Source organism: Aquarana catesbeiana, linkage group LG01, assembly GCF_042186555.1.
Source record: "Aquarana catesbeiana isolate 2022-GZ linkage group LG01, ASM4218655v1, whole genome shotgun sequence".
In the NCBI taxonomy this organism is placed as follows: Eukaryota; Metazoa; Chordata; class Amphibia; order Anura; family Ranidae; genus Aquarana; species Aquarana catesbeiana.
Window position 1 is genome coordinate 535,603,071 of NC_133324.1, and position 19,428 is coordinate 535,622,498.

Genomic DNA, 19,428 nt, shown 5'->3' on the forward strand with positions numbered 1-19,428 from the left:
GATCAAGATAGAAATGTATCTGATAAAGATCAGGCGGGCAGCAAACAGACACCAAGGCCTCCCAGATATATATCACATCAGGTAGTTGTAGGTAAGGAGAGGGCTTGTAAAAGCTGCAGTTCCCACGATAAAAAAAAAAAACACAGGAGGATCTGGGAGTGCACCGTTCTGCTGGGTTGCTGCCTGTTGTATGTCTTCATTCTTCACAAGACTGGTCTAATAATATTCCTGGCTATGCTCTCTTTCGGAAAGACAGGGTAAAACAGAGGGGTGGTGGCTTCTGTCTCTATGTAAGATGTGATTTCAAAGTGAGTGTGAAAGAGGACCTAGTTGATGGAGAGTGTGATGAGTTTAGAGCATTATGGCTGAAACTGTACATGGGTGTGCGATCTACAAAGTTTAGTATTGGAGTTTGTTATAGACCTCCTAGTGTTATTGAGGAGGTGGAGACACAGCTCCTTGCACAGATAGAAAGGGCTTCAAGGGCTGGGACAGGGATTATAATGGGGGATTTTAACTACCCAGAAATTGACTGGAGCAATGGCAACTGCTGGGACAGTTAAAGGGCAAAAAATGTATAAACCCATTACAAGACAATTTTATGGTTCAGTTTATTGAGGCCCCGACTCTGCTGGACCTGTTAATCTCGAACCATGCAGAGCTTAATACCAATGTTCATAATAAAAGAACATCTGGGTAGCACTGACCATAACATGATTTAATTTAATGTTAGCTGCAAGCAAAAAACACTTTAATGCCGCGTACACACGATTGGAATTTCGGCCCGCAAAAGACCGATGAGAGTTTTTCATCGGAAAATGTGACCGTGTGTATGCTCCATCGGTCTTTTGCTGGTGGAATTCCAGCCAGCAAAAGATTGAGAGCATGCTCTCAATTTTTCGGTCGGGAAAAGTTCCTATCCGAAAATGCGATCGTCTGTGGCGTGCAAAACCTCTATGCATGCTCGGAACCAATTGGACGCATGCTCGGAAGCATTGAACTTCATTTTCTCGGCTCATCGTAGAGTTGTACGTCACTGCGTTCTTGACGGTCATAATTTCAGCGAATTTTTGTGTGACCGTGTGTATGCAAGGCAAGCTTGAGTGGAATCCCGTCGGAAAAGCCATCGTATCTTTTTCCGACGAGAAAAGCAATAGCGTTTGTGCGGGATTAGAGAGCAGATTTTCAAAGGATGAGGGCTGCTCTCCAAGAATTAGACTGGGAGGGAATATTGGCATAGATGAACACAGAACAGAAATGGGAATTCTTCAAAAAGACTGTAGGCAAACTCAATGCACAGTATATTCCCATGGGCAATAAGTTTAAAAGGATAAAAATAAAACCTACAGTGCCTTGAAAAAGTATTCATACCCCTTGAAATGTTCCACATTTTATTATGTTACAGCCAAAAATATGAATGTATTTTATGTGATAGACCAACACAAAGTGGTACATAATTTTGAAGTGGAAGGAAAATAACTGGTTTTCAAAATGTTTTACAAATAAATATCTGAAAAGTGTGGCATACATTTGCATTCAGCCCCCTTTACTCTGATACCCCTAACTAAAATCTAGTGGAACCAATTACCTTCAGAAGTCGCATGTAACGAGCCCCTTGCTCGCTCGGTTCCACTCTCCCGACACTCCTCTGCAGCTATAGAATCAGATTGCAGATCACAACATCTGATGGTTCGGTCATCCGATGCTCCAGGACTAGAACTACAGCTATGTGCCGTTCTAATCCAGTTGTGTAGCTCAGAACAAACACCAGGCAGGCTGTATGTAAGTTCAAACAGGAATCTCCCTTTATTGACAGGAATACAGTCTCTTTTATACAGTAAAAGAGGAGGTGCAGACCTCCTGCTCATATTACTCTAACAATACACCTGTAACCTAATTAACCCAATTAACATGGGCTAATTAACTAATCCCTTTAGACAGCCTAGATGACTCAGACATGACCTTTAGGCCAGACTGGCCGTCTTGTAGCTCAGAAAACCTAATCAACATTATCACAATAGCAGAGTTAATTAACACAAACAATGGGGATCTAATGACTCTTAGATCCCATACTAGAGACTTATTTACAATACACATTCTAGCAGGCAACAGACAGCATCTCCTAACAACAAACAAAACTCAGGCTCTCCAGAGGACAGTCGAGCTGTGGAGCTGAGGTTCTAAGAATGGTGGTCATGTCTGTATTACTTGGGAAGATATAAGAAACAGGGTCGTACTAAGATGCATTATACCAAAATGCTGAAAGGGCGCTTATTGGCGCAGGAGACATGAATTACGCATAGCGTATAGAGAATTCTCCATGTCAATATGGTTACGGCGATCTTCCATAATGTGCTAGACTCCAGCCCTCTGACTGCCCTGGAATTTGACAGGATACATAGGGCGCTTAGCCCCAAATCCGCTGACCCAGACCGTCCTAGAGATGTAATCTGCCGTCTACACAGGTACTCGCAGAAGGAAATGATCCTCCGCAGTGCATGGCTAAAGAGTCAGATAGACTTTGATGGGGCACGGATTGCCATTATGCCGGATATTTCAAGGGCCACTTTGCAAAGGAGGGCAATGCTGAAACCCTTGTTGGAGAAACTGCGCCAGAGAAAAGGAACCTATCGCTGGGGCTTTCCCCTGCAGCTGACCGTCCATAAAGAGGCCGCATCTTTCCTACTTCGACAGCATGATGACCTACCAGACCTCTTCAAGTTTCTGGATCTGGAGCTAATACTGGACTGGTTGTGCGAGTTACCTGGTCGAGATTGCTGTTCATTTGCCCATGCCTCCTGGTCCGGTTTACGACGCTGCACGCCTAGACAGAGAAGAGAAGACCGGACCCCTGCTCCAGTTGATGCTTTGGAGCCGTGACTGTTTCGCTGTGTGGCCGTGAATAGTATGCCTTTGGGGCCATGGTTGAATTGGACCTAATGACAGACTATGCTAGCTAGAACTTGCTGGAACACACTATGCTCTAAAAGCTGTCTAACAGGCAAGGTGCTTGCTTGTTACTTTGCCCCCTTTACCATCATGATCCCCTTGTTTGACATTCTGCTATCCTCCGGGAGCTTACCCCCACACAGCTACCCGGCCTCCATGGGTTGCCCACAAGGCTGACTGTGATAACTATGGCTGATACCAGCGAGTGCTCTTTTGCATTAGGGGAACCGTAGCAGAATCTGCATGCTGCACCTATACCACCTGCACCCACGGCTGGGACCTGAATGACCTGCTCTGCTGAACCTCTTATTGGATGGGGGGTGTTGTGAATCACCATGCTGACGGCTCACTATGCTGGGATGGGGGTATTACATTTTATCTCTATGTTATTTTGTTTTTACATTTACCTGCTTTTCGCTTGCAAGGTGCCTGCAAGGTGTCTGCTCTTTTTTATTCCACCCCCTCCTCCCTTTCTGGGTACTCTGGGCCATTTCTACCATATTTGGGGTTTATAGTCTAGGTTGTTCGTCTGCTCCTTCATGGCATCTTATTGTATTGCAGGAGCTTCGACCTTGCTGCTTGGGGTGGATAGATGTTTTAATATTTCTATGTATCTGGGCCATTGCACACTGCCTGCTCTGCGCTCCCACGGCACTGGCAGTGTCTATATTGCCTGGCTGTCTAATTACAGTTGCACTATGTTCCCTGTTTATGTTACTGGGCTTAGGTTGGAATAGGGAGCCTTGGATGCCTGCTGTGTCCGACTCCTTCCCCACATAGTGTTGAACCCTATAGGCACGTGTTTTATTGCCTATTGCTAGGTTGCCAGGGTGCTTTGATAATTTTTTCTCGTTTACGCCAATGGCTTCTTAGGTTTGCGTTCCTAAGTTAGCAGCACTACAGGTGTTCGCTTTTTTTTTTCTCTTCCCTCTTTCCCCTCCCCTCTCAACCACCATCCTTAGCTATGGCTACTGATAAAAAGGAGTCTATCCATTTAGTGTCTATGTGAAGGGGATGAACACCCCGAAAAAAGCTTTTTGGTACTTTCTAACCTGAAACACATGAAGGCTCATCTCCATTTCCTTCAGGAGACTCAGTTTCATGCTGACAGAATACCTAAATTTTGCGATAGTTTTTTCCCAATGGTCTATCGTGGTTGCTCTTCCGATTCCAAATCTAAGGGAGTTAGCATTTTGTTACGTAACTTGATTCCCTGGGCTTTGCGGAATCAGTGGTGTGATGCAGAGGGCCGCGCTCCATTTGTGAAGGGGACTATCAGCTGTACTTTGGTGACCTTAAAGAACTTATATTTCCCAAACTCAAATCAGATTTCCTTTCTGGAATTGGTTTTGGCCAAACTGGGTGAATTCGCAGAGGGTGCAGCGATAGTATGGGGTGACATGAATCTCACGTTGGATCGGGTTTTGGATGCCTCTAGGGACGCTTCCCATGTCTCTTACGCAGCGTTGAAACGCGTGAAGAACTTTCAAGCTTTCCACCTGGTTGACATCTGCGTATACTTTATCCGAATCAACAGGACTATACCTTTCACTCTCACCCCCATGACTCGCACACTAGAATTGACCTCTTCTTGCTGCCTCAAACACGCTTATCAAAGGTTACGTCGGCATTCATTAGTCCAATCACTTTTTCGGCCCATGCAATGGTTTCTGTGGACAGACTCCTCGGCCCCCAAACCATGGATGCGGAAGCTTAACGACTCCCTGCTCCAAACATCGTCCGTTGCTGAGGTGGTTTCCAGAGAATTTAGATTATTCTTCTTTTCTACTGTGACTTCCGACAGTGCACCCAATATTTGAGGCACAGAAGGGTTACATCAGGGGAACCCTTATTAGGATCGGGTCATGCCTTAAGAGCCAAATTGTAGATATTATAGAGAAGATTTGTACACTGGAAGTGACACACAAAGAATCGTTGGCTAAAGACACTATAGTAGAACTTAGATTTGCGAAACCAACTCAGCTCCCTTCCAATGGATAGAGCCAAAGCTATGTTAGCTAAATGTAGACGTTCATTTTATGAACATAGCAACAAATGCGGCAAAATTCTGGCATACGCGCTTAGAGCCCAACAAGCTTGCACATTTGTCCTGGAGCTTCTTGACAAAACTCAACATAAGGTTCATGCAACAGAGGGAATAGATAAAATATTCTAAAGATATTACACTTCCCTTTACAACCTTCATCAGGAGCCCGCTACTGATGTCCCCAATAGGGTGGTTTACCTACAGAACTCGAGCCGTCCTCACCTTTCGGATGAAGATTTGAAAAGGATTTTTTAAAAAGGAACCTATTTCTGCAGAGGAGCTGGCTTTGGCCATGTCTAGCATGAAAACGGGCAAAGCTCTGGGTCCAGACGAGTATTCCCTGCTATACTATAGAACCTTTGCGGACCTACTGACTCCACATTTCCTTTCAGCGTATAATGATGCGTGAACGGGGGCGGCCTTTCCAGAAGACACAATTCAAGCCCATATCAAGTGATCGCGAAGGAAGGTAAGGACCCGTTGCACTGTAAAAATTATCGCCCGATTTCGCTCCTGAACACTGACTTTAAACTGTTCACCAAAATTCTTGCGATGCGCCTTATTGAGTCGATCCCTCAGCTGGTCCATTCTGACCAGGTGGGCTTTGTCCCAACGAAAGAAGCCCGGGACAACACGATAAAAGCTATCAACTTGATCCATGCCATCCATGTTCGGAAGATTTCTATGTTGGTTCTGTTGACAGATGCCGAAAAGACATTTGACAGGGTAAACTGGGTTTTTCTGACAGAGACTCAAACATATTGGGCTGGGTCAATGAATGATGCATTGGATTAATGCGCTTTATTCTTGACCATCTGCCCAAGTGAAGGTGAATGGTCATCTTTCTTCTTCCTTCGGAATCATTAATGGGACCTGACAGGGGTGTCCTCTTTCTCCCTTGATATTCATCTTGACCCTTGAAACCTTTTTACGCTCTGTCAGAAACAACCCTGACATTACTAGTATCAGCGTTGGCTCCAAAGGTTGCAGCTTATGTGGATGACTTGTTATTTTTTCTGTCCAATCCTCTAGTTGCTCTCCCAAACCTACTCTCAGAATTGAGGATCTATGAGGACCTATCTTTTTTTGGATCAACTACAAAAAATTTGAATTTCATTGGTATAAGCAACCATTTTTACTGAATGAAACTGGTTCATTCATCTTTTGTTGTGATTAGCTGTGATTGATCAAAGCTAATCACATGGTACAGATGGGCTGATTGGCCTGTCTGTATCATGTGATCGCTGTGACCAACCACAGCTAGCAACACAATTGTATACAATGGATGGCATGAAAGGAAGCCATCCATTGTTTACAATTGTCATGTGATCTGCTGTGATTGGTCACTAGTAGGAGGCCGGTGCAGTGATCAGTCATTGGCCAGTGGACACAGCTGGTAATAGATCATGCCATTGCATAGCCCCTGCAGGCGGAGCGTCCTGGGATAATGTCATATGATGTCGTCCTAGAACAACAGCACTCCAGGCCCTCCGGCGTTTTACTACAGGCCGGGTCGGAAAGTGTTAAATGGTGCTGAGTGGCTGACCTCCTGTGCTAAGAATGTATCAGGCTAGCTGCTCAGCATGGGACTCTGAGTCAAGTGGAGACCACTGGAGTGGCGGTGTCTACTCCAGTGATTTCCAGCTGCCAGGCTTATTGTCCAGATATGTTATATAAACAGTTACATTGGTCTAAGCTGGACCAATGTAACTATAAAAAATATATGCCATAACTGGAACTCATCTTTACCCATCTCAATACTGGGCACTTTCACCCTCTTGCTGTCCAGGGCAGCTTTCAGTGCTGTCGCATTTTGCATAATTACTCATGCAACACTACCCATATGAAATTTTTATAACTTTTTTCACACAGCTTTCTTTTGTTGGTATTTAAATCATCACTGGGTTTTTTATTTTTTTATGCTACAAATCAAAAAAGACAGAAAATAGTTTTTTAAAAAAAAGGCGTTTTTCTTAGTTTGTTTTAAAATTTTGCAAATAAGTATTTTTTCTTCATAAATTTTGACAAATTTATACTGCTCCATTTCTTTGGTAAAAATAACCCAAATCAGTGTATATTTTTTGGTCTGTGTGAAAGTTATAGTCTGCAAGCTATGGTAAAAATCATTGAAAATTGATCACACCTGATGTACTGACAGCCTATCTCATTTCTTGAGGTCCTAATATGCCAAGACAGTACAAAAACCCCCTGGAAAGTAGACCATCCGAAGTATTTAGTAAGAAGCATGGTGACTTTTTTAAAGAAGTTGTAATTTTTTCCCCACAATTCTTTGGAAAGTGAAGAAATTATTATTTTTTTTTCACAAAAATGTCATATTAACAAGTTATTTCTCACACACAGCATAGGCATACTTGCAACTACACCCCAAAACACATTCTTCTACTCTTGAGTATGGCGATACCACATGTGTGAGATTCTCACAGTCTAATCACATAGAGAGGAGTAACATCCAAGGAGTAGCTTCAGGCATTATCCACTTTAAGACCAGGCATTTTTCAAACACTTTTTGTTTGCAAGTAAAAATCTGTATTTCTGCTAGAAAATTAGTTAGAATCTCCAAACATTATATATTTTTGTAGCAGAGGCCCTAGAGAACAAAATGGTGGGTTTTGCCAATTTTTCTGTTGCAGGGTTTTTGTGCAGCAGTTTTCCAAACACAATTTTACACACTAAAGCATAAATACATTTTAATGAATTTCAATGCATAAAGACAATACCTATATTTTTGGTAAGATATAAAATATGGTGTTGCGCCAGGTAAACACATACCAAACATGTCACGCTTTTAAATTGTGCACAATTGTGAAATGGCGCCAAACTTCCGTATTTAAGCATCTCTATAGGCGCTTTATAAGCCTTTCTTGGTTACCAGTTTAGAGTTACATAGGAGGTCTGGGGCTAGAATTATTGCTCTTGCTTTGACATCCGCAGCGATACCTCACATGTATGGTGCAACTTTTGTTTACGTATGCGTACGGGACCAATGCGTGTGCTCGTCTTTGCACGCAAACACAGGGGCGCTTAAATTTTTTTATTTATTGGTGGGACACTGGTACACTGACAGATGTTTCTGTGCACTTGTACACTTTGACAGATGTTGATTGTCCACCGACCGACACTGACAGATATTGATGTTGCAATGGAACACTATTGCAGATGTTTTTGTGCACTGGTTCAGATGTTGTTAGGACATTGACAGATGTTTTGTGCAGATGTTCATGGGGACACTTGGACAGATGTTTATGGAACAGGGACAATGGTGCTTGGTGTATTGTGTGGGGAGGGCTGCAGTCTGCGTGATCTGTGATGGCTCTCTGTGTAAAATCATCCCTTACACAAAGAGCTGTCAACACAGGCTGCAGAAGCCCCCCGCTCCCCCACCCCTCCCTCCACACTGAGCTCAGTTAGGAGAACTGAAAGAGACATGTGTCTGTTTACTCTGTGAAGGCTGTGATTGGACACAGCCATCATAGGATCGGGAGGGCCAATCACAGCACCCATATCCTGATCTATAATGGGCTGTATCTGAGGATCACAGCCATCACAGGATCGCGTGGGCACCCGTTTTGAGCAACATATGGGTACTAACCTAAATGAGTAAAGTGTATTTAAAATATCATGTTAGACATCTAGACATTACATTTTTAAATGCCTGTGAAGACTGGAATTGTCTTAACTAATGTATCTACAAGAACTTCCTACTACATTTTGACCTTTAAGTCTATGCTAAAAGTTAAGTTACACTTGCCTGGTCTCCTTCCACAACCACTCCTAACTGATTTTTGAGAACCATGACGGTTTGAGCCTGGAATGTTATAATGAGAACTGGACCTTGTTCCATCATCTTTCCCATTGCCAGCTGAAAAACATGCATCAATGCAACATTTAGTGATTTGTACAATTTCAAATGAAAAATGGATATATGTCTATAAAACACAAAAACTAACACTTACATCAATGTTGTCAATATCCAGGATCCTGGAGTGAACTTGTAGGCCCATGGATTTGGCTTGCTGAATAGGGTGTGCCAACTGACAAAATGTCTAAATAAAAAAACAGCTTGTAAATATCATATGCTCTCATTCTTAATGTTAATAATAAAACCGCCTAGGCAGTAATATAAAGTATTCTGCATAAGTTTAGGCACTTGTGAATAAATGCTGTAAAGCAAAAGCATTTAAAAATACAGACACATAGTTTCTGGGCTGTTTCTTGAAAAGTACAGTGAATGGAAAAAAAAATTAATCTAAATTTAGAGTGACCACCCTTTGATTTTAGCACAGCAACAATTCTCTTGGGTACTTGCATAAAGTTTTTGAACGTGCTCACATGGTATGTTGTTCCAAGCCTTGTGAAAAACTTGCTATAGTTTCACTACAGGCTTTGGCTGACTTCTTGAAGTCCTTTTTTTAGTGTATTGATCTCATTTCCAATTCCATTATTATTTCATACCAAGACAATTAAACTCTTTATAATAAATAATAATATAATTAATTATCTCACCTAACATAGCAGTTCCATCTAAAAATGTATCTATAAAAACACCTTAAAGAGGAGCTGCACCCTAAAAAAAAATATTAAAAGGCAGCAGCTACAAATACTGCAGCTGCTGACTTTTAATAAATGGACACTTACCTGTCCCAGGGTCCAGCGATGTCGGCAACCGAAGCCGATCAATCGTTCGGCTCTCGGCTGCCCCCACTGCCATCCTCGGTCAGGGAATCGGGAAGTGAAGCGCTGTAGCTTCACTGCCCACATCCCTACTGCGCATGCGCGAGTCGCGCTGCACTTCTGTACTGGTCCCCGTTGTGTGCTGGGAACACAACGGGGGGGGGGCATCTGCAGATATTCTGCTGCTGTCTAAGCCCGGAAGTGGCTGCAGATACCTGTATTAGACAGGTATCTGCACCCCCCTCCCCCCTGAAAGAAAAAACACTTTCTAGATAATTCTATCTCTACCACTCCTGTTGATAATGAACCATCTCCCGAGTGCACTTTTTCCTCTTTTGAGTAACAACCAAATCTGTCCTTGACAAATTAGACACTGAATCAATGAGTGGCACTTATGGTGCATCCACTGATAAGACATATAGGGGTAATTAAATATTTCTATTGAGTACAGACTAGAATTCGTGCAATTGACTCTTTTCAGAATGTGATTGAGAGGGATTAGTGCTTCAGGAGAGTTTGTCCACTACATCTGCCCCCCGCAAGAATAATCTTAGTCAAGCAGAACACCGGGCTTTGTTTATCCATCTCATGGATAACAATAAAACATTTTTTTTTAAATTTCTTCATTTTCCAAAAAATGACAACTTCAAAAAACTCGCCAAGCCTCTTAGTAAACACCTTGGACCATCTACATTCAAAAAAGGGGTAATTTGGGGGATATCTGTACTGTCCTGACAGTTTTGGTCCTCAAGAAATGATATAGTCTATCAGTACATTAGGATTGATCAATTTTCAGATATACAGTGGGGTCAGAAAGTATTCAGACCCCCTTACATTTTTCACTGTTTGTTATATTGCAGCCATTTGCTAAAATCATTTAAGTTCATTTTTCCTCATTAATGTACACACAGCACCCCATATTGACAGAAAAACACAGAATTGTTGACATGTTTGCAGATTTATTAAAAAAGAAAAACTGAAATATCACATAGTCCTAAGTATTCAGACCCTTTGCTCAGTATTTAGTAGAAGCACCCTTTTAAGCTAATACAGCCATGAGTCTTTTTGGGAAAGATGCAACAAGTTTTTCACACCTGGATTTAGGGATCCTCTGCCATTCCTCCTCTCCAGTTCTGTCAGGTTGGATGGTAAACGTTGGTGGACAGCCATTTTTAGGTCTCTCCAGAGATGCTCAGTTGGGTTTAACCACTTGAGCCCCGGACCATTATGCTGCCTAAGGACCAGAGGTCTTTTTCCAATTTGGCACTGCGTCGCTTTAACTGCTAATTGCGCGGTCATGCAATGCTGTACCCAAACGAAATTTGCGTCCTTTTCTTCCCACAAATAGAGCTTTCTTTTGATGGTATTTGATCACCTCTGCGGTTTTTATTTTTTGCGCTATAAACGGAAAAAGACCGAAAATTTTGAAAAAAAATGATATTTTCTACTTTTTGTTATAAAAAAAATCCAATAAACTAAATTTTAGTCATACATTTAGGCCAAAATGTATTCGGCCACATGTCTTTGGTAAAAAAAATGTCAATAAGCGTATATTTATTGGTTTGCGCAAAAGTTATAGCGTCTACAAACTAGGGTACATTTTCTGGAATTTACACAGCTTTTAGTTTATGACTGCCTATCTCATTTCTTGAGGTGCTAAAATGGCAGGGCAGTACAAAACCCCCCCCAAATGACCCCATTTTGGAAAGTAGACACCCCAAGGAAATTGCTGAGAGGCATGTTGAACCCATTGAATATTTATTTTTTTTGTCCCAAGTGATTGAAAAATGACAAAAAAAAAAAAAAAAAAAAATATTTACAAAAAGTCGTCACTAAATGATATATTGCTCACACAGGCCATGGGCCTATGTGGAATTGCACCCCAAAATACATTTAGCTGCTTCTCCTGAGTATGGGGATACCACATGTGTGGGACTTTTTGGGAGCCTAGCCGCGTACGGGGCCCCGAAAACCAATCACCGCCTTCAGGATTTCTAAGGGTGTAAATTTTTGCTTTCACTCTTCACTGCCTATCACAGTTTCGGAGGCCATGGAATGCCCAGGTGGCACAAAACCCCCCAAAATGACCCCATTTTGGAAAGTAGACACCCCAAGCTATTTGCTGAGAGGCATATTGAGTCCATGGAATATTTTATATTTTGACACAAGTTGCGGGAAAGTGACACTTTTTTTTTTTTTTTTTTTTTTTTTTCATAAAGTTGTCACTAAATGATATATTGCTCACACAGGCCATGGGCATATGTGGAATTGCACCCCAAAATACATTTAGCTGCTTCTCCTGAGTATGGGGATACCACATGTGTGGGACTTTTTGGGAGCCTAGCCGCGTACTGGACCCCGAAAACCAATCACTGCCTTCAGGATTTCTAAGGGTGAAAATTTTTGATTTCACTCTTTACTGCCTATCACAGTTTCGGAGGCCATGGAATGCCCAGGTGGCACAAAACCCCCCCAAATGACCCCATTTTGGAAAGTAGACACCCCAAGCTATTTGCTGAAAGGCATGGTGAGTATTTTGCAGCTCTCATTTGTTTTTGAAAATGAAGAAAGACAAGAAAAAACATTTTTTTTTTTTCTTTTTTCAATTTTCAAAACTTTGTGACAAAAAGTGAGGTCTGCAAAATACTCACTATACCTCTCAGCAAATAGCTTGGGGTGTCTACTTTCCAAAATGGGGTCATTTGGGGGGGTTTTGTGCCACCTGGGCATTCCATGGCCTCCGAAACTGTGATAGGCAGTGAAGAGTGAAATCAAAAATTCACGCCCTTAGAAAGCCTGAAGGCGGTGCTTGGTTTTCGGGGTCCCGTACGCGGCTAGGCTCCCAAAAAGTCTCACACATGTGGTATCCCCGTACTCAGAAGAAGCAGCAGAATGTATTTTGGGGTGTAATTTCACATATTTCCATGGCATGTTTGAGCAATATATCATTTAGTGACAACTTTGTGCAAAAAAAAAAAAAAAAAAAAAAAAAATTTGTCTCTTTCCCGCAACTTGTGTCGCAATATAAAATATTCCATGGACTCGACATGCCTCTCAGCAAATAGCTTGGGGTGTCTACTTTCCAAAATGGGGTCATTTGGGGGGGTTTTGAACTGTCCTGGCATTTTATGCACAACATTTAGAAGCTTATGTCACACATCACCCACTCTTCTAACCACTTGAAGACAAAGCCCTTTCTGACACTTATTGTTTACATGAAAAAGTTTTTTTTTTTTGCAAAAAAATTACTTTGAACCCCCAAACATTATATATTTTTTTAAAGCAAATGCCCTACAGATTAAAATGGTGGGTGTTTCATTTTTTTTTTTCACACAGTAATTGCGCAGCGATTTTTCAAACGCATTTTTTGGGGAAAAAACACACTTTTTTTAATTTTAATGCACTAAAACACGCTATATTGCCCAAATGTTTGATGAAATAAAAAAGATGATCTTAGGCCGAGTACATGGATACCAAACATGACATGCTTTAAAATTGCGCACAAACGTGCAGTGGCAACAAAATAAATACATGTTTAAAAGCCTTCAAAAGCCTTTACAGGTTACCACTTTAGATTTACAGAGGAGGTCTACTGGAAAAATTACTGCACTCGATCTGGCCTTCGCGGTGATACCTCACATGCATGGTGCAATTGCTGTTTATGTTTGACGACAGACCGCCGCTTGCGTTCGCCTTAGCGCGAGAGCAGGGGGCGACAGGGGTGTTTTTTTTTTTTGTTTTTTTTTTCTTTATTATTTTTTTGCTTTTTTAATCTTAATTTTAAACTGTTCCTTTCATATTTTTTTTTTTAATCATTTTTATTGTTATCTCGGGGAATGTAAATATCCCCTATGATAGCAATAGGTAGTGACAGGTACTCTTTTTTGAAAAAATTGTGGTCTATTAGACCCTAGATCTCTCCTCTGCCCTCAAAGCATCTGACCACACCAAGATCGGTGTGATAAAATGCTTCCCCAATTTCCCAATGGCGCTATTTACATCTGGCGAAATCTAAGTCATGAAATACTCGTAGCTTCCGGTTTCTTAGGCCATAGAGATGTTTGGAGCCACTCTGGTCTCTGATCAGCTCTATGGTCAGCTGGCTGAATCACCGGCTGCATTCTCAGGTTCCCTGTTGAGACAGGAGAGCCAGAGAAAAACACGGAAGACGGTGGGGGGGGGGGGGGCATTCCCTCCCACGGCTTGTAAAAGCAGTCTAGAGGCTAATTAGCCGCTAGGATTGCTTTTACATGAAAGCCGACCGCTGGCTGAAAAGAATGATACCAAGATGATACCTAAACCTGCAGGCATCATTCTGGTATAACCACTCAAAGTCGTGAATGGCGTACCTGAAGACAAAAAAATGGTTAACAATGGTTAACAATAAAGCACAGTAAACAGTAAAGTATAAATAATTACATACCTGAAAAACAAACATGATAAAACATAATAACAATAACAATAACAATAAAACATTGCAGAATAGAATACAGTAAAAAAGAGCAGAACAATAGAGAGAGAGAATAGAGAGAGAGAGAACAATAAAACAACAACTATTTTTTTTTATTTCATATTTTTTTTTTTTTTTACACTTTTTTTGTAACTAACTTTTATAACGGTAACCGGTTCCAGGTTCGGGTCTCTCAAAATGCGATGGCATCTTGGGAGACCCTGTGAAAGTGTGCCTAGTCTGTGCAATGCTGTACCCTACGCTAATACTCAACTAGTGAATGGTAGCGTTCAAAACATTCACCAATGCAAAGACCAGGATTGTCAGGACAGGAGGGACAATAATAGCGGGTGTCACGCCTATATCCGCGCTTGCTGCAGACACGACATCTTTTTTGGGGGGTTCGTTGGGTAGGGGTACTCGGGAGGACATAAAAATGCCTCTCATGCAGCCGACTGCATTTGGTTGGGGATGTGAATGGGGGAAGTACGGGCGCTGCAGAAGCGGTGGGTTCCCAATTAGGATTGGCGAATGCAGCAGGAAGGGCACTATGGGCACGATGGGCCTGTGTTTGTCTTTTTGGTGGCAGCGGGACACTACTTGTGCTTGCCACCTCACCAGCTTGAACTGCACTTATGGGACTCGCCACGTCACCAAGTGTTACTGCAGTGCTGGTTTGACTACGACCGGGGTGTACTAGGCCGCTGGCACTTGCCAGTTCACCAAAACGCTACCATAAAACGTTAGCGATCGCAGGGATCAGGCCTGACTCTGCGAACGCTGCAGTTATGCGTTTAGTGTTTTGTAAGTGTCAGTGATCGATCGATACTGCACTTGGGTGGGCTGGGCCGGGCCGGGCGGAGGGGCAAAACGCAGGTGCTAGCAGGTATCTGGGCTGATCCCGCTAACACTGCGTTTTTGGGAACCCTAAACTGCTGGTGACGCTAGTATAGATCTGATCGGATCAGATATTGATCCGTTCAGATACTATACCACTAAGGGAGGCGTATGCTGCGTGCGTGGGTGTTAGTGGTACTGGCGCTAACCTGACGCTGCCTGGGGCTGGTGCTTGCCAGTTCACCAAAACGCTACAAAAAAAAACTGTTAGCGATCGCAGGGATCAGGCCTGACTCTGCGAACGCTGCAGTTATGCGTTTAGTGTTTTGTAAGTGTCAGTGATCGATCGATACTGCACTTGGGTGGGCTGGGCTGGGCCGGGCGGAGGGGCAAAACGCAGGTGCTAGCAGGTATCTGGGCTGATTCCGCTAACACTGCGTTTTTGGGAACCCTAAACTGCTGGGGACGCTAGTATAGATCTGATCGGATCAGATATTGATCCGTTCAGATACTATACCACTAAGGGAGGTGTACGGTGCGTGCGTGGGTGTTAGCGGTACTGGCGCTAACCTGACGCCTGGGGCTGGTGCTTGCCAGTTCACCAAAATGCTACCAAAAAAACTGTTAGCGATCGCAGGGATCAGGCCTGACTCTGCGAACGCTGCAGTTATGCGTTTAGTGTTTTGTAATGACAGTGATCGATCGATACTGCACTTGGGTGGGCTGGGCGGAGGCACAAAACGCAGGTGCTAGCAGGTATCTGGGCTGATCCCGCTAACACTGCGTTTTTGGGAACCCTAAACTGCTGGGGACGCTAGTATAGATCTGATCGGATCAGATATTGATCCGATCAGATACTATACCACTAAGGGAGGCGTATGCTGCATGCGTGGGTGTTAGCGGTACTGGCGCTAATCTGACGCTGCCTGGGGCGACGCATATCACCGCCGGGCGATCAGGGGGCTAAACCTTTATTTGGTAATAAACGGCGGGTGCCCTGACACTATAAAAAATAAACAAACTAACCAGCGTCATCCGTAACGGTTATACGGTGATCAGTGGTGAAAGGGTTAACTAGGGGGCAATCAAGGGGTTAAAACATTTATTAGGTAGTATATGGGGGTCCCTGACGCTATAAAACGCTGACGGCGAACCTAAATATTTACCTCACTAACTAGCGTCACCAGCGACACTAATACAGTGATCAGAAAAATGATCGCTTAGTGACACTGGTGACAGGGGGTGATCAAGGGGTTAAAACTTTATTAGGGGGGGTTAGGGGGGTACCCTAGACCTAAAGGGGGGTAATACTCACTGTCCCAACACTGTAACTGTCACAAACTGACACTATGCAGTAATCAGAAAAAAAAAAAAAAAAAAAAAAAAAAAAACTGCTGGTGTCAGTTTGTGACAGGGGGGGGGGGGGGATCGGGGGGCGATCGGGGGGGGGATCGGGGTGTTTTGTGTGCCTGGCATGTTCTACTGTGTGTGTGTGTGTTGGTGCACTCACATAGATGTCTTCTCTCCTCGGGCCGGAACGGAAAATACCGACCCGAGGGGAGATGACATCACTTCCTTTGCTGCTGTTTAGCATACAGCAGCAAAGGAGTGTTTTCATTGGCCGGCGGCGATCGCGAGGGGGGGGCCACGAACGGATGGTCTCCCCCTCATCACCGATCGCCGCTGGACAAAAGACGACCGCCTCGGGCACCGGGGGGGGTCCGATCGGACCCCCCACCCGCGGAAGGCAAATCACGTACCCTGTACGTGATTTTGCCTGTCCGTGCCACTTTGCCGACGTACATCGGCGTGAGGCGGTCGTCAAGTGGTTAAGTCAGGGCTCTGGCTCGGCCATTCAAGAACAGTCATGGAGTTGTTGTGAAGCCACTCCTTTGTTATTTTAACTGTGTGCTTAGGGTCATTGTCTTGTTGGAAGGTAAACCTTCGGCACAGTCTGAGGTCCTGAGCACTCTGGAGAAGGTTTTCATCCAGGATATCCCTGTACTTGGCTGCATTCATCCTTCCCTTGATTGCAACCAGTCGTCCTGTCCCTGCAGCTGAAAAACACCCCCACAGCATGATGCTGCCACTACCATGCTTCACTGTTGGGACTGTATTGGACAGGTGATGAGCAGTGCCTGGTTTTCTCCACACATACCGCTTAGAATTAAGGCCAAAAAGTTTTATTTTGGTCTCCTCAGACCAGAGAATCTTATTTTTCACCATCTTGGAGTCCTTCAGGTGTTTTTTTTTTAGCAAACTCCATGCGGGCTTTCATGTGTCTTGCACTGAGAGGCTTCCGTCGGGCCACTCTGCCATAAAGCCCCGACTGGTGGAGGGCTGCAGTGATAGTTGACTGTCTACAAGTTTCTCCCATCTCCCGACTGCATCTTTGGAGCTCAGCCACAGTGATCTTTGGGTTCTTCTTTACCTCTCTCACCAAGGCTCTTCTCCCCCGATAGCTCAGTTTGGCCAGACAGCCAGCTCTAGGAAGGGTTCTGGTTGTCCCAAAGTCCTCCATTTAAGGATTATGGAGGCCACTGTGCTCTTAGGAACCTTAAGTGCAGCAGAAATTTTTTTTGTACACTTGGCCGGATCTGTGCCTTGCCACAATTCTGTCTCTGAGCTCTTCAGGCAGTTCTTTTGACCTCATGATTCTCATTTATTCTGACATGCACTGTGAGCTGTAAGGTCTTATATAGACAGGTGTGTGGCTTTCCTAATCAAGTCCAATCAATATAACCATGTGATATTTCAGTTTTTCTTTTTTAATAAATCTGAAAAAATGTCAACAATTCTGTGTTTTTCTGTCAATATGGGGTGCTGTGTGTACATTAATGAGGAAAAAAAAACGAACTTAAATGATTTTAGCAAATGGCTGCAATATAACAAAGGGTGAAAAATTTAAGGGGGTCTGAATACTTTCCTTCCCCACTGTATACCATAGTTTGTATGTATAACTTTGGACTGTATAACTTTCCTACAGACTAAATAATATACACGGATTTGGGTTATTTCCAAAGAAATGTAGCAAAATACATTTTGAATAAATGGTTATATTGTATAGGACACTCCTTAGATCACATGGGCATATGTCATACCTCTTATTTTGTCCAACACTTGAGATGCCCTCTTTAGAACACTTTCCGCTACAACAAATTTTACATTACTTGCAATCCCTCCAGACACAAATCTCTGATATCATGTCAAGAATGCGGTTTCTTTATTGTTAGTACTCAGTTGTACCCAGATGGTCACATTTTTTCCTTATCAGTTACACATAGTGTGACATAGTGCTTATTTAAGTATTGTCCTCTTAGTAGGGCCTTTTACTCATATCTCCATGTTAGCGAACAGCGAACAATTTGGGGTGTTCGCGGCAAATTCGAATGCCGCAAAACACCCTTTAAAAGTCTATGGGAGAAATCAAAAGTGCTAATTTTAAAGGCTTATATGCAAGTTATTGTCATAAAAAGTGTTTGGGGACCCGGGTCCTGCCCCAGGGGACATGGATCAATGCAAAAAAAAGTTTTAAAAACTGCCCTTTTTTCAGGAGCAGTGATTTTAATAATGCTTAAAGTCAAACAATAAAAGTGTAATATGACTCCCACGTCATTTTTTTTTTAAATTTTGGTTCGGGGTTTCCCTGTAGGGAATTCCCATGCCGTTTTTATCAATGAACTTCTATGTGTATTGTCGGCAATGCAATAGCCGCGGGTAGTTTTAAATGGGTTTTTTCCTTCCAAATGTCATTTTGCTGTCAGACTGTTCTAAACACGGGAAACATGCGCCCCTTTACAGGCATACTATAGACACCCCCCAGCTATGAAATTTAAAGGGATATTACACTTTTATTGTTTGACTTTAAGCATTATTAAAATCACTGCTCCTGAAAAAACAGCCGTTTTAAAAACTTTTTTTTGCATTGATCCATGTCCCCTGGGGCAGGACCCGGGTCCCCAAACACTTTTTATGACAATAACTTGCATATAAGCCTTTAAAATTAGCACTTTTGATTATTCATGTTCGTGTCCCATAGACTTTAACGGTGTTCGTGCGAACTTTTTTCTTGTTCGCATGTTCTGGTGCGAACCGAACAGGGGGGTGTTCGGCTCATCCCTACCCATGAGATTTTGATATAAGTCCTTCCTTGTTTCATTGACCCTGGACGGGATTAGAACCGTTAACCACCAACGTTAGATTTGCATCTCCAGAGCATTTTTCTTGATTTCGCTGTGGATTGACATACCATTTGCTCTTAAGCACACTTTTGTATGTTTTATATATGTAGTATTGTTACTTTGTGTAGACCTGTTCACTTTGCATGTGGCTCCAGATACAAGCTTTCAACCTCAGCCCTTGCAGTGGCAGAAGGATGTAGCAAAGGTGAGAGAAGAGAGTTGAAGCACTAGGTTGCCAAGCTGTCCCTGCTCTAAGGCATAAGCAGCAAAAG

The 19,428-nt window shown here is 43.1% G+C and overlaps 1 protein-coding gene across 4 annotated transcripts in view; it reads right to left on the minus strand.

Moving 5' to 3' along the window:
- Positions 1 to 19,428, minus strand: part of TIMM44 (translocase of inner mitochondrial membrane 44) — an 822,359-nt gene that overhangs the window by 52,205 nt on the left and 750,726 nt on the right. For all 4 annotated transcript variants that reach the window (XM_073594831.1, XM_073594823.1, XM_073594814.1 and 1 more), the window contains 2 exons: positions 8,971 to 9,060; positions 8,766 to 8,876 (listed from right to left, as the gene is read on the minus strand). In XM_073594831.1, coding sequence (XP_073450932.1) covers positions 8,766 to 8,876; positions 8,971 to 9,060 — 201 coding nt within the window. The remainder of the gene's footprint in view (positions 1 to 8,765; positions 8,877 to 8,970; positions 9,061 to 19,428) is intronic.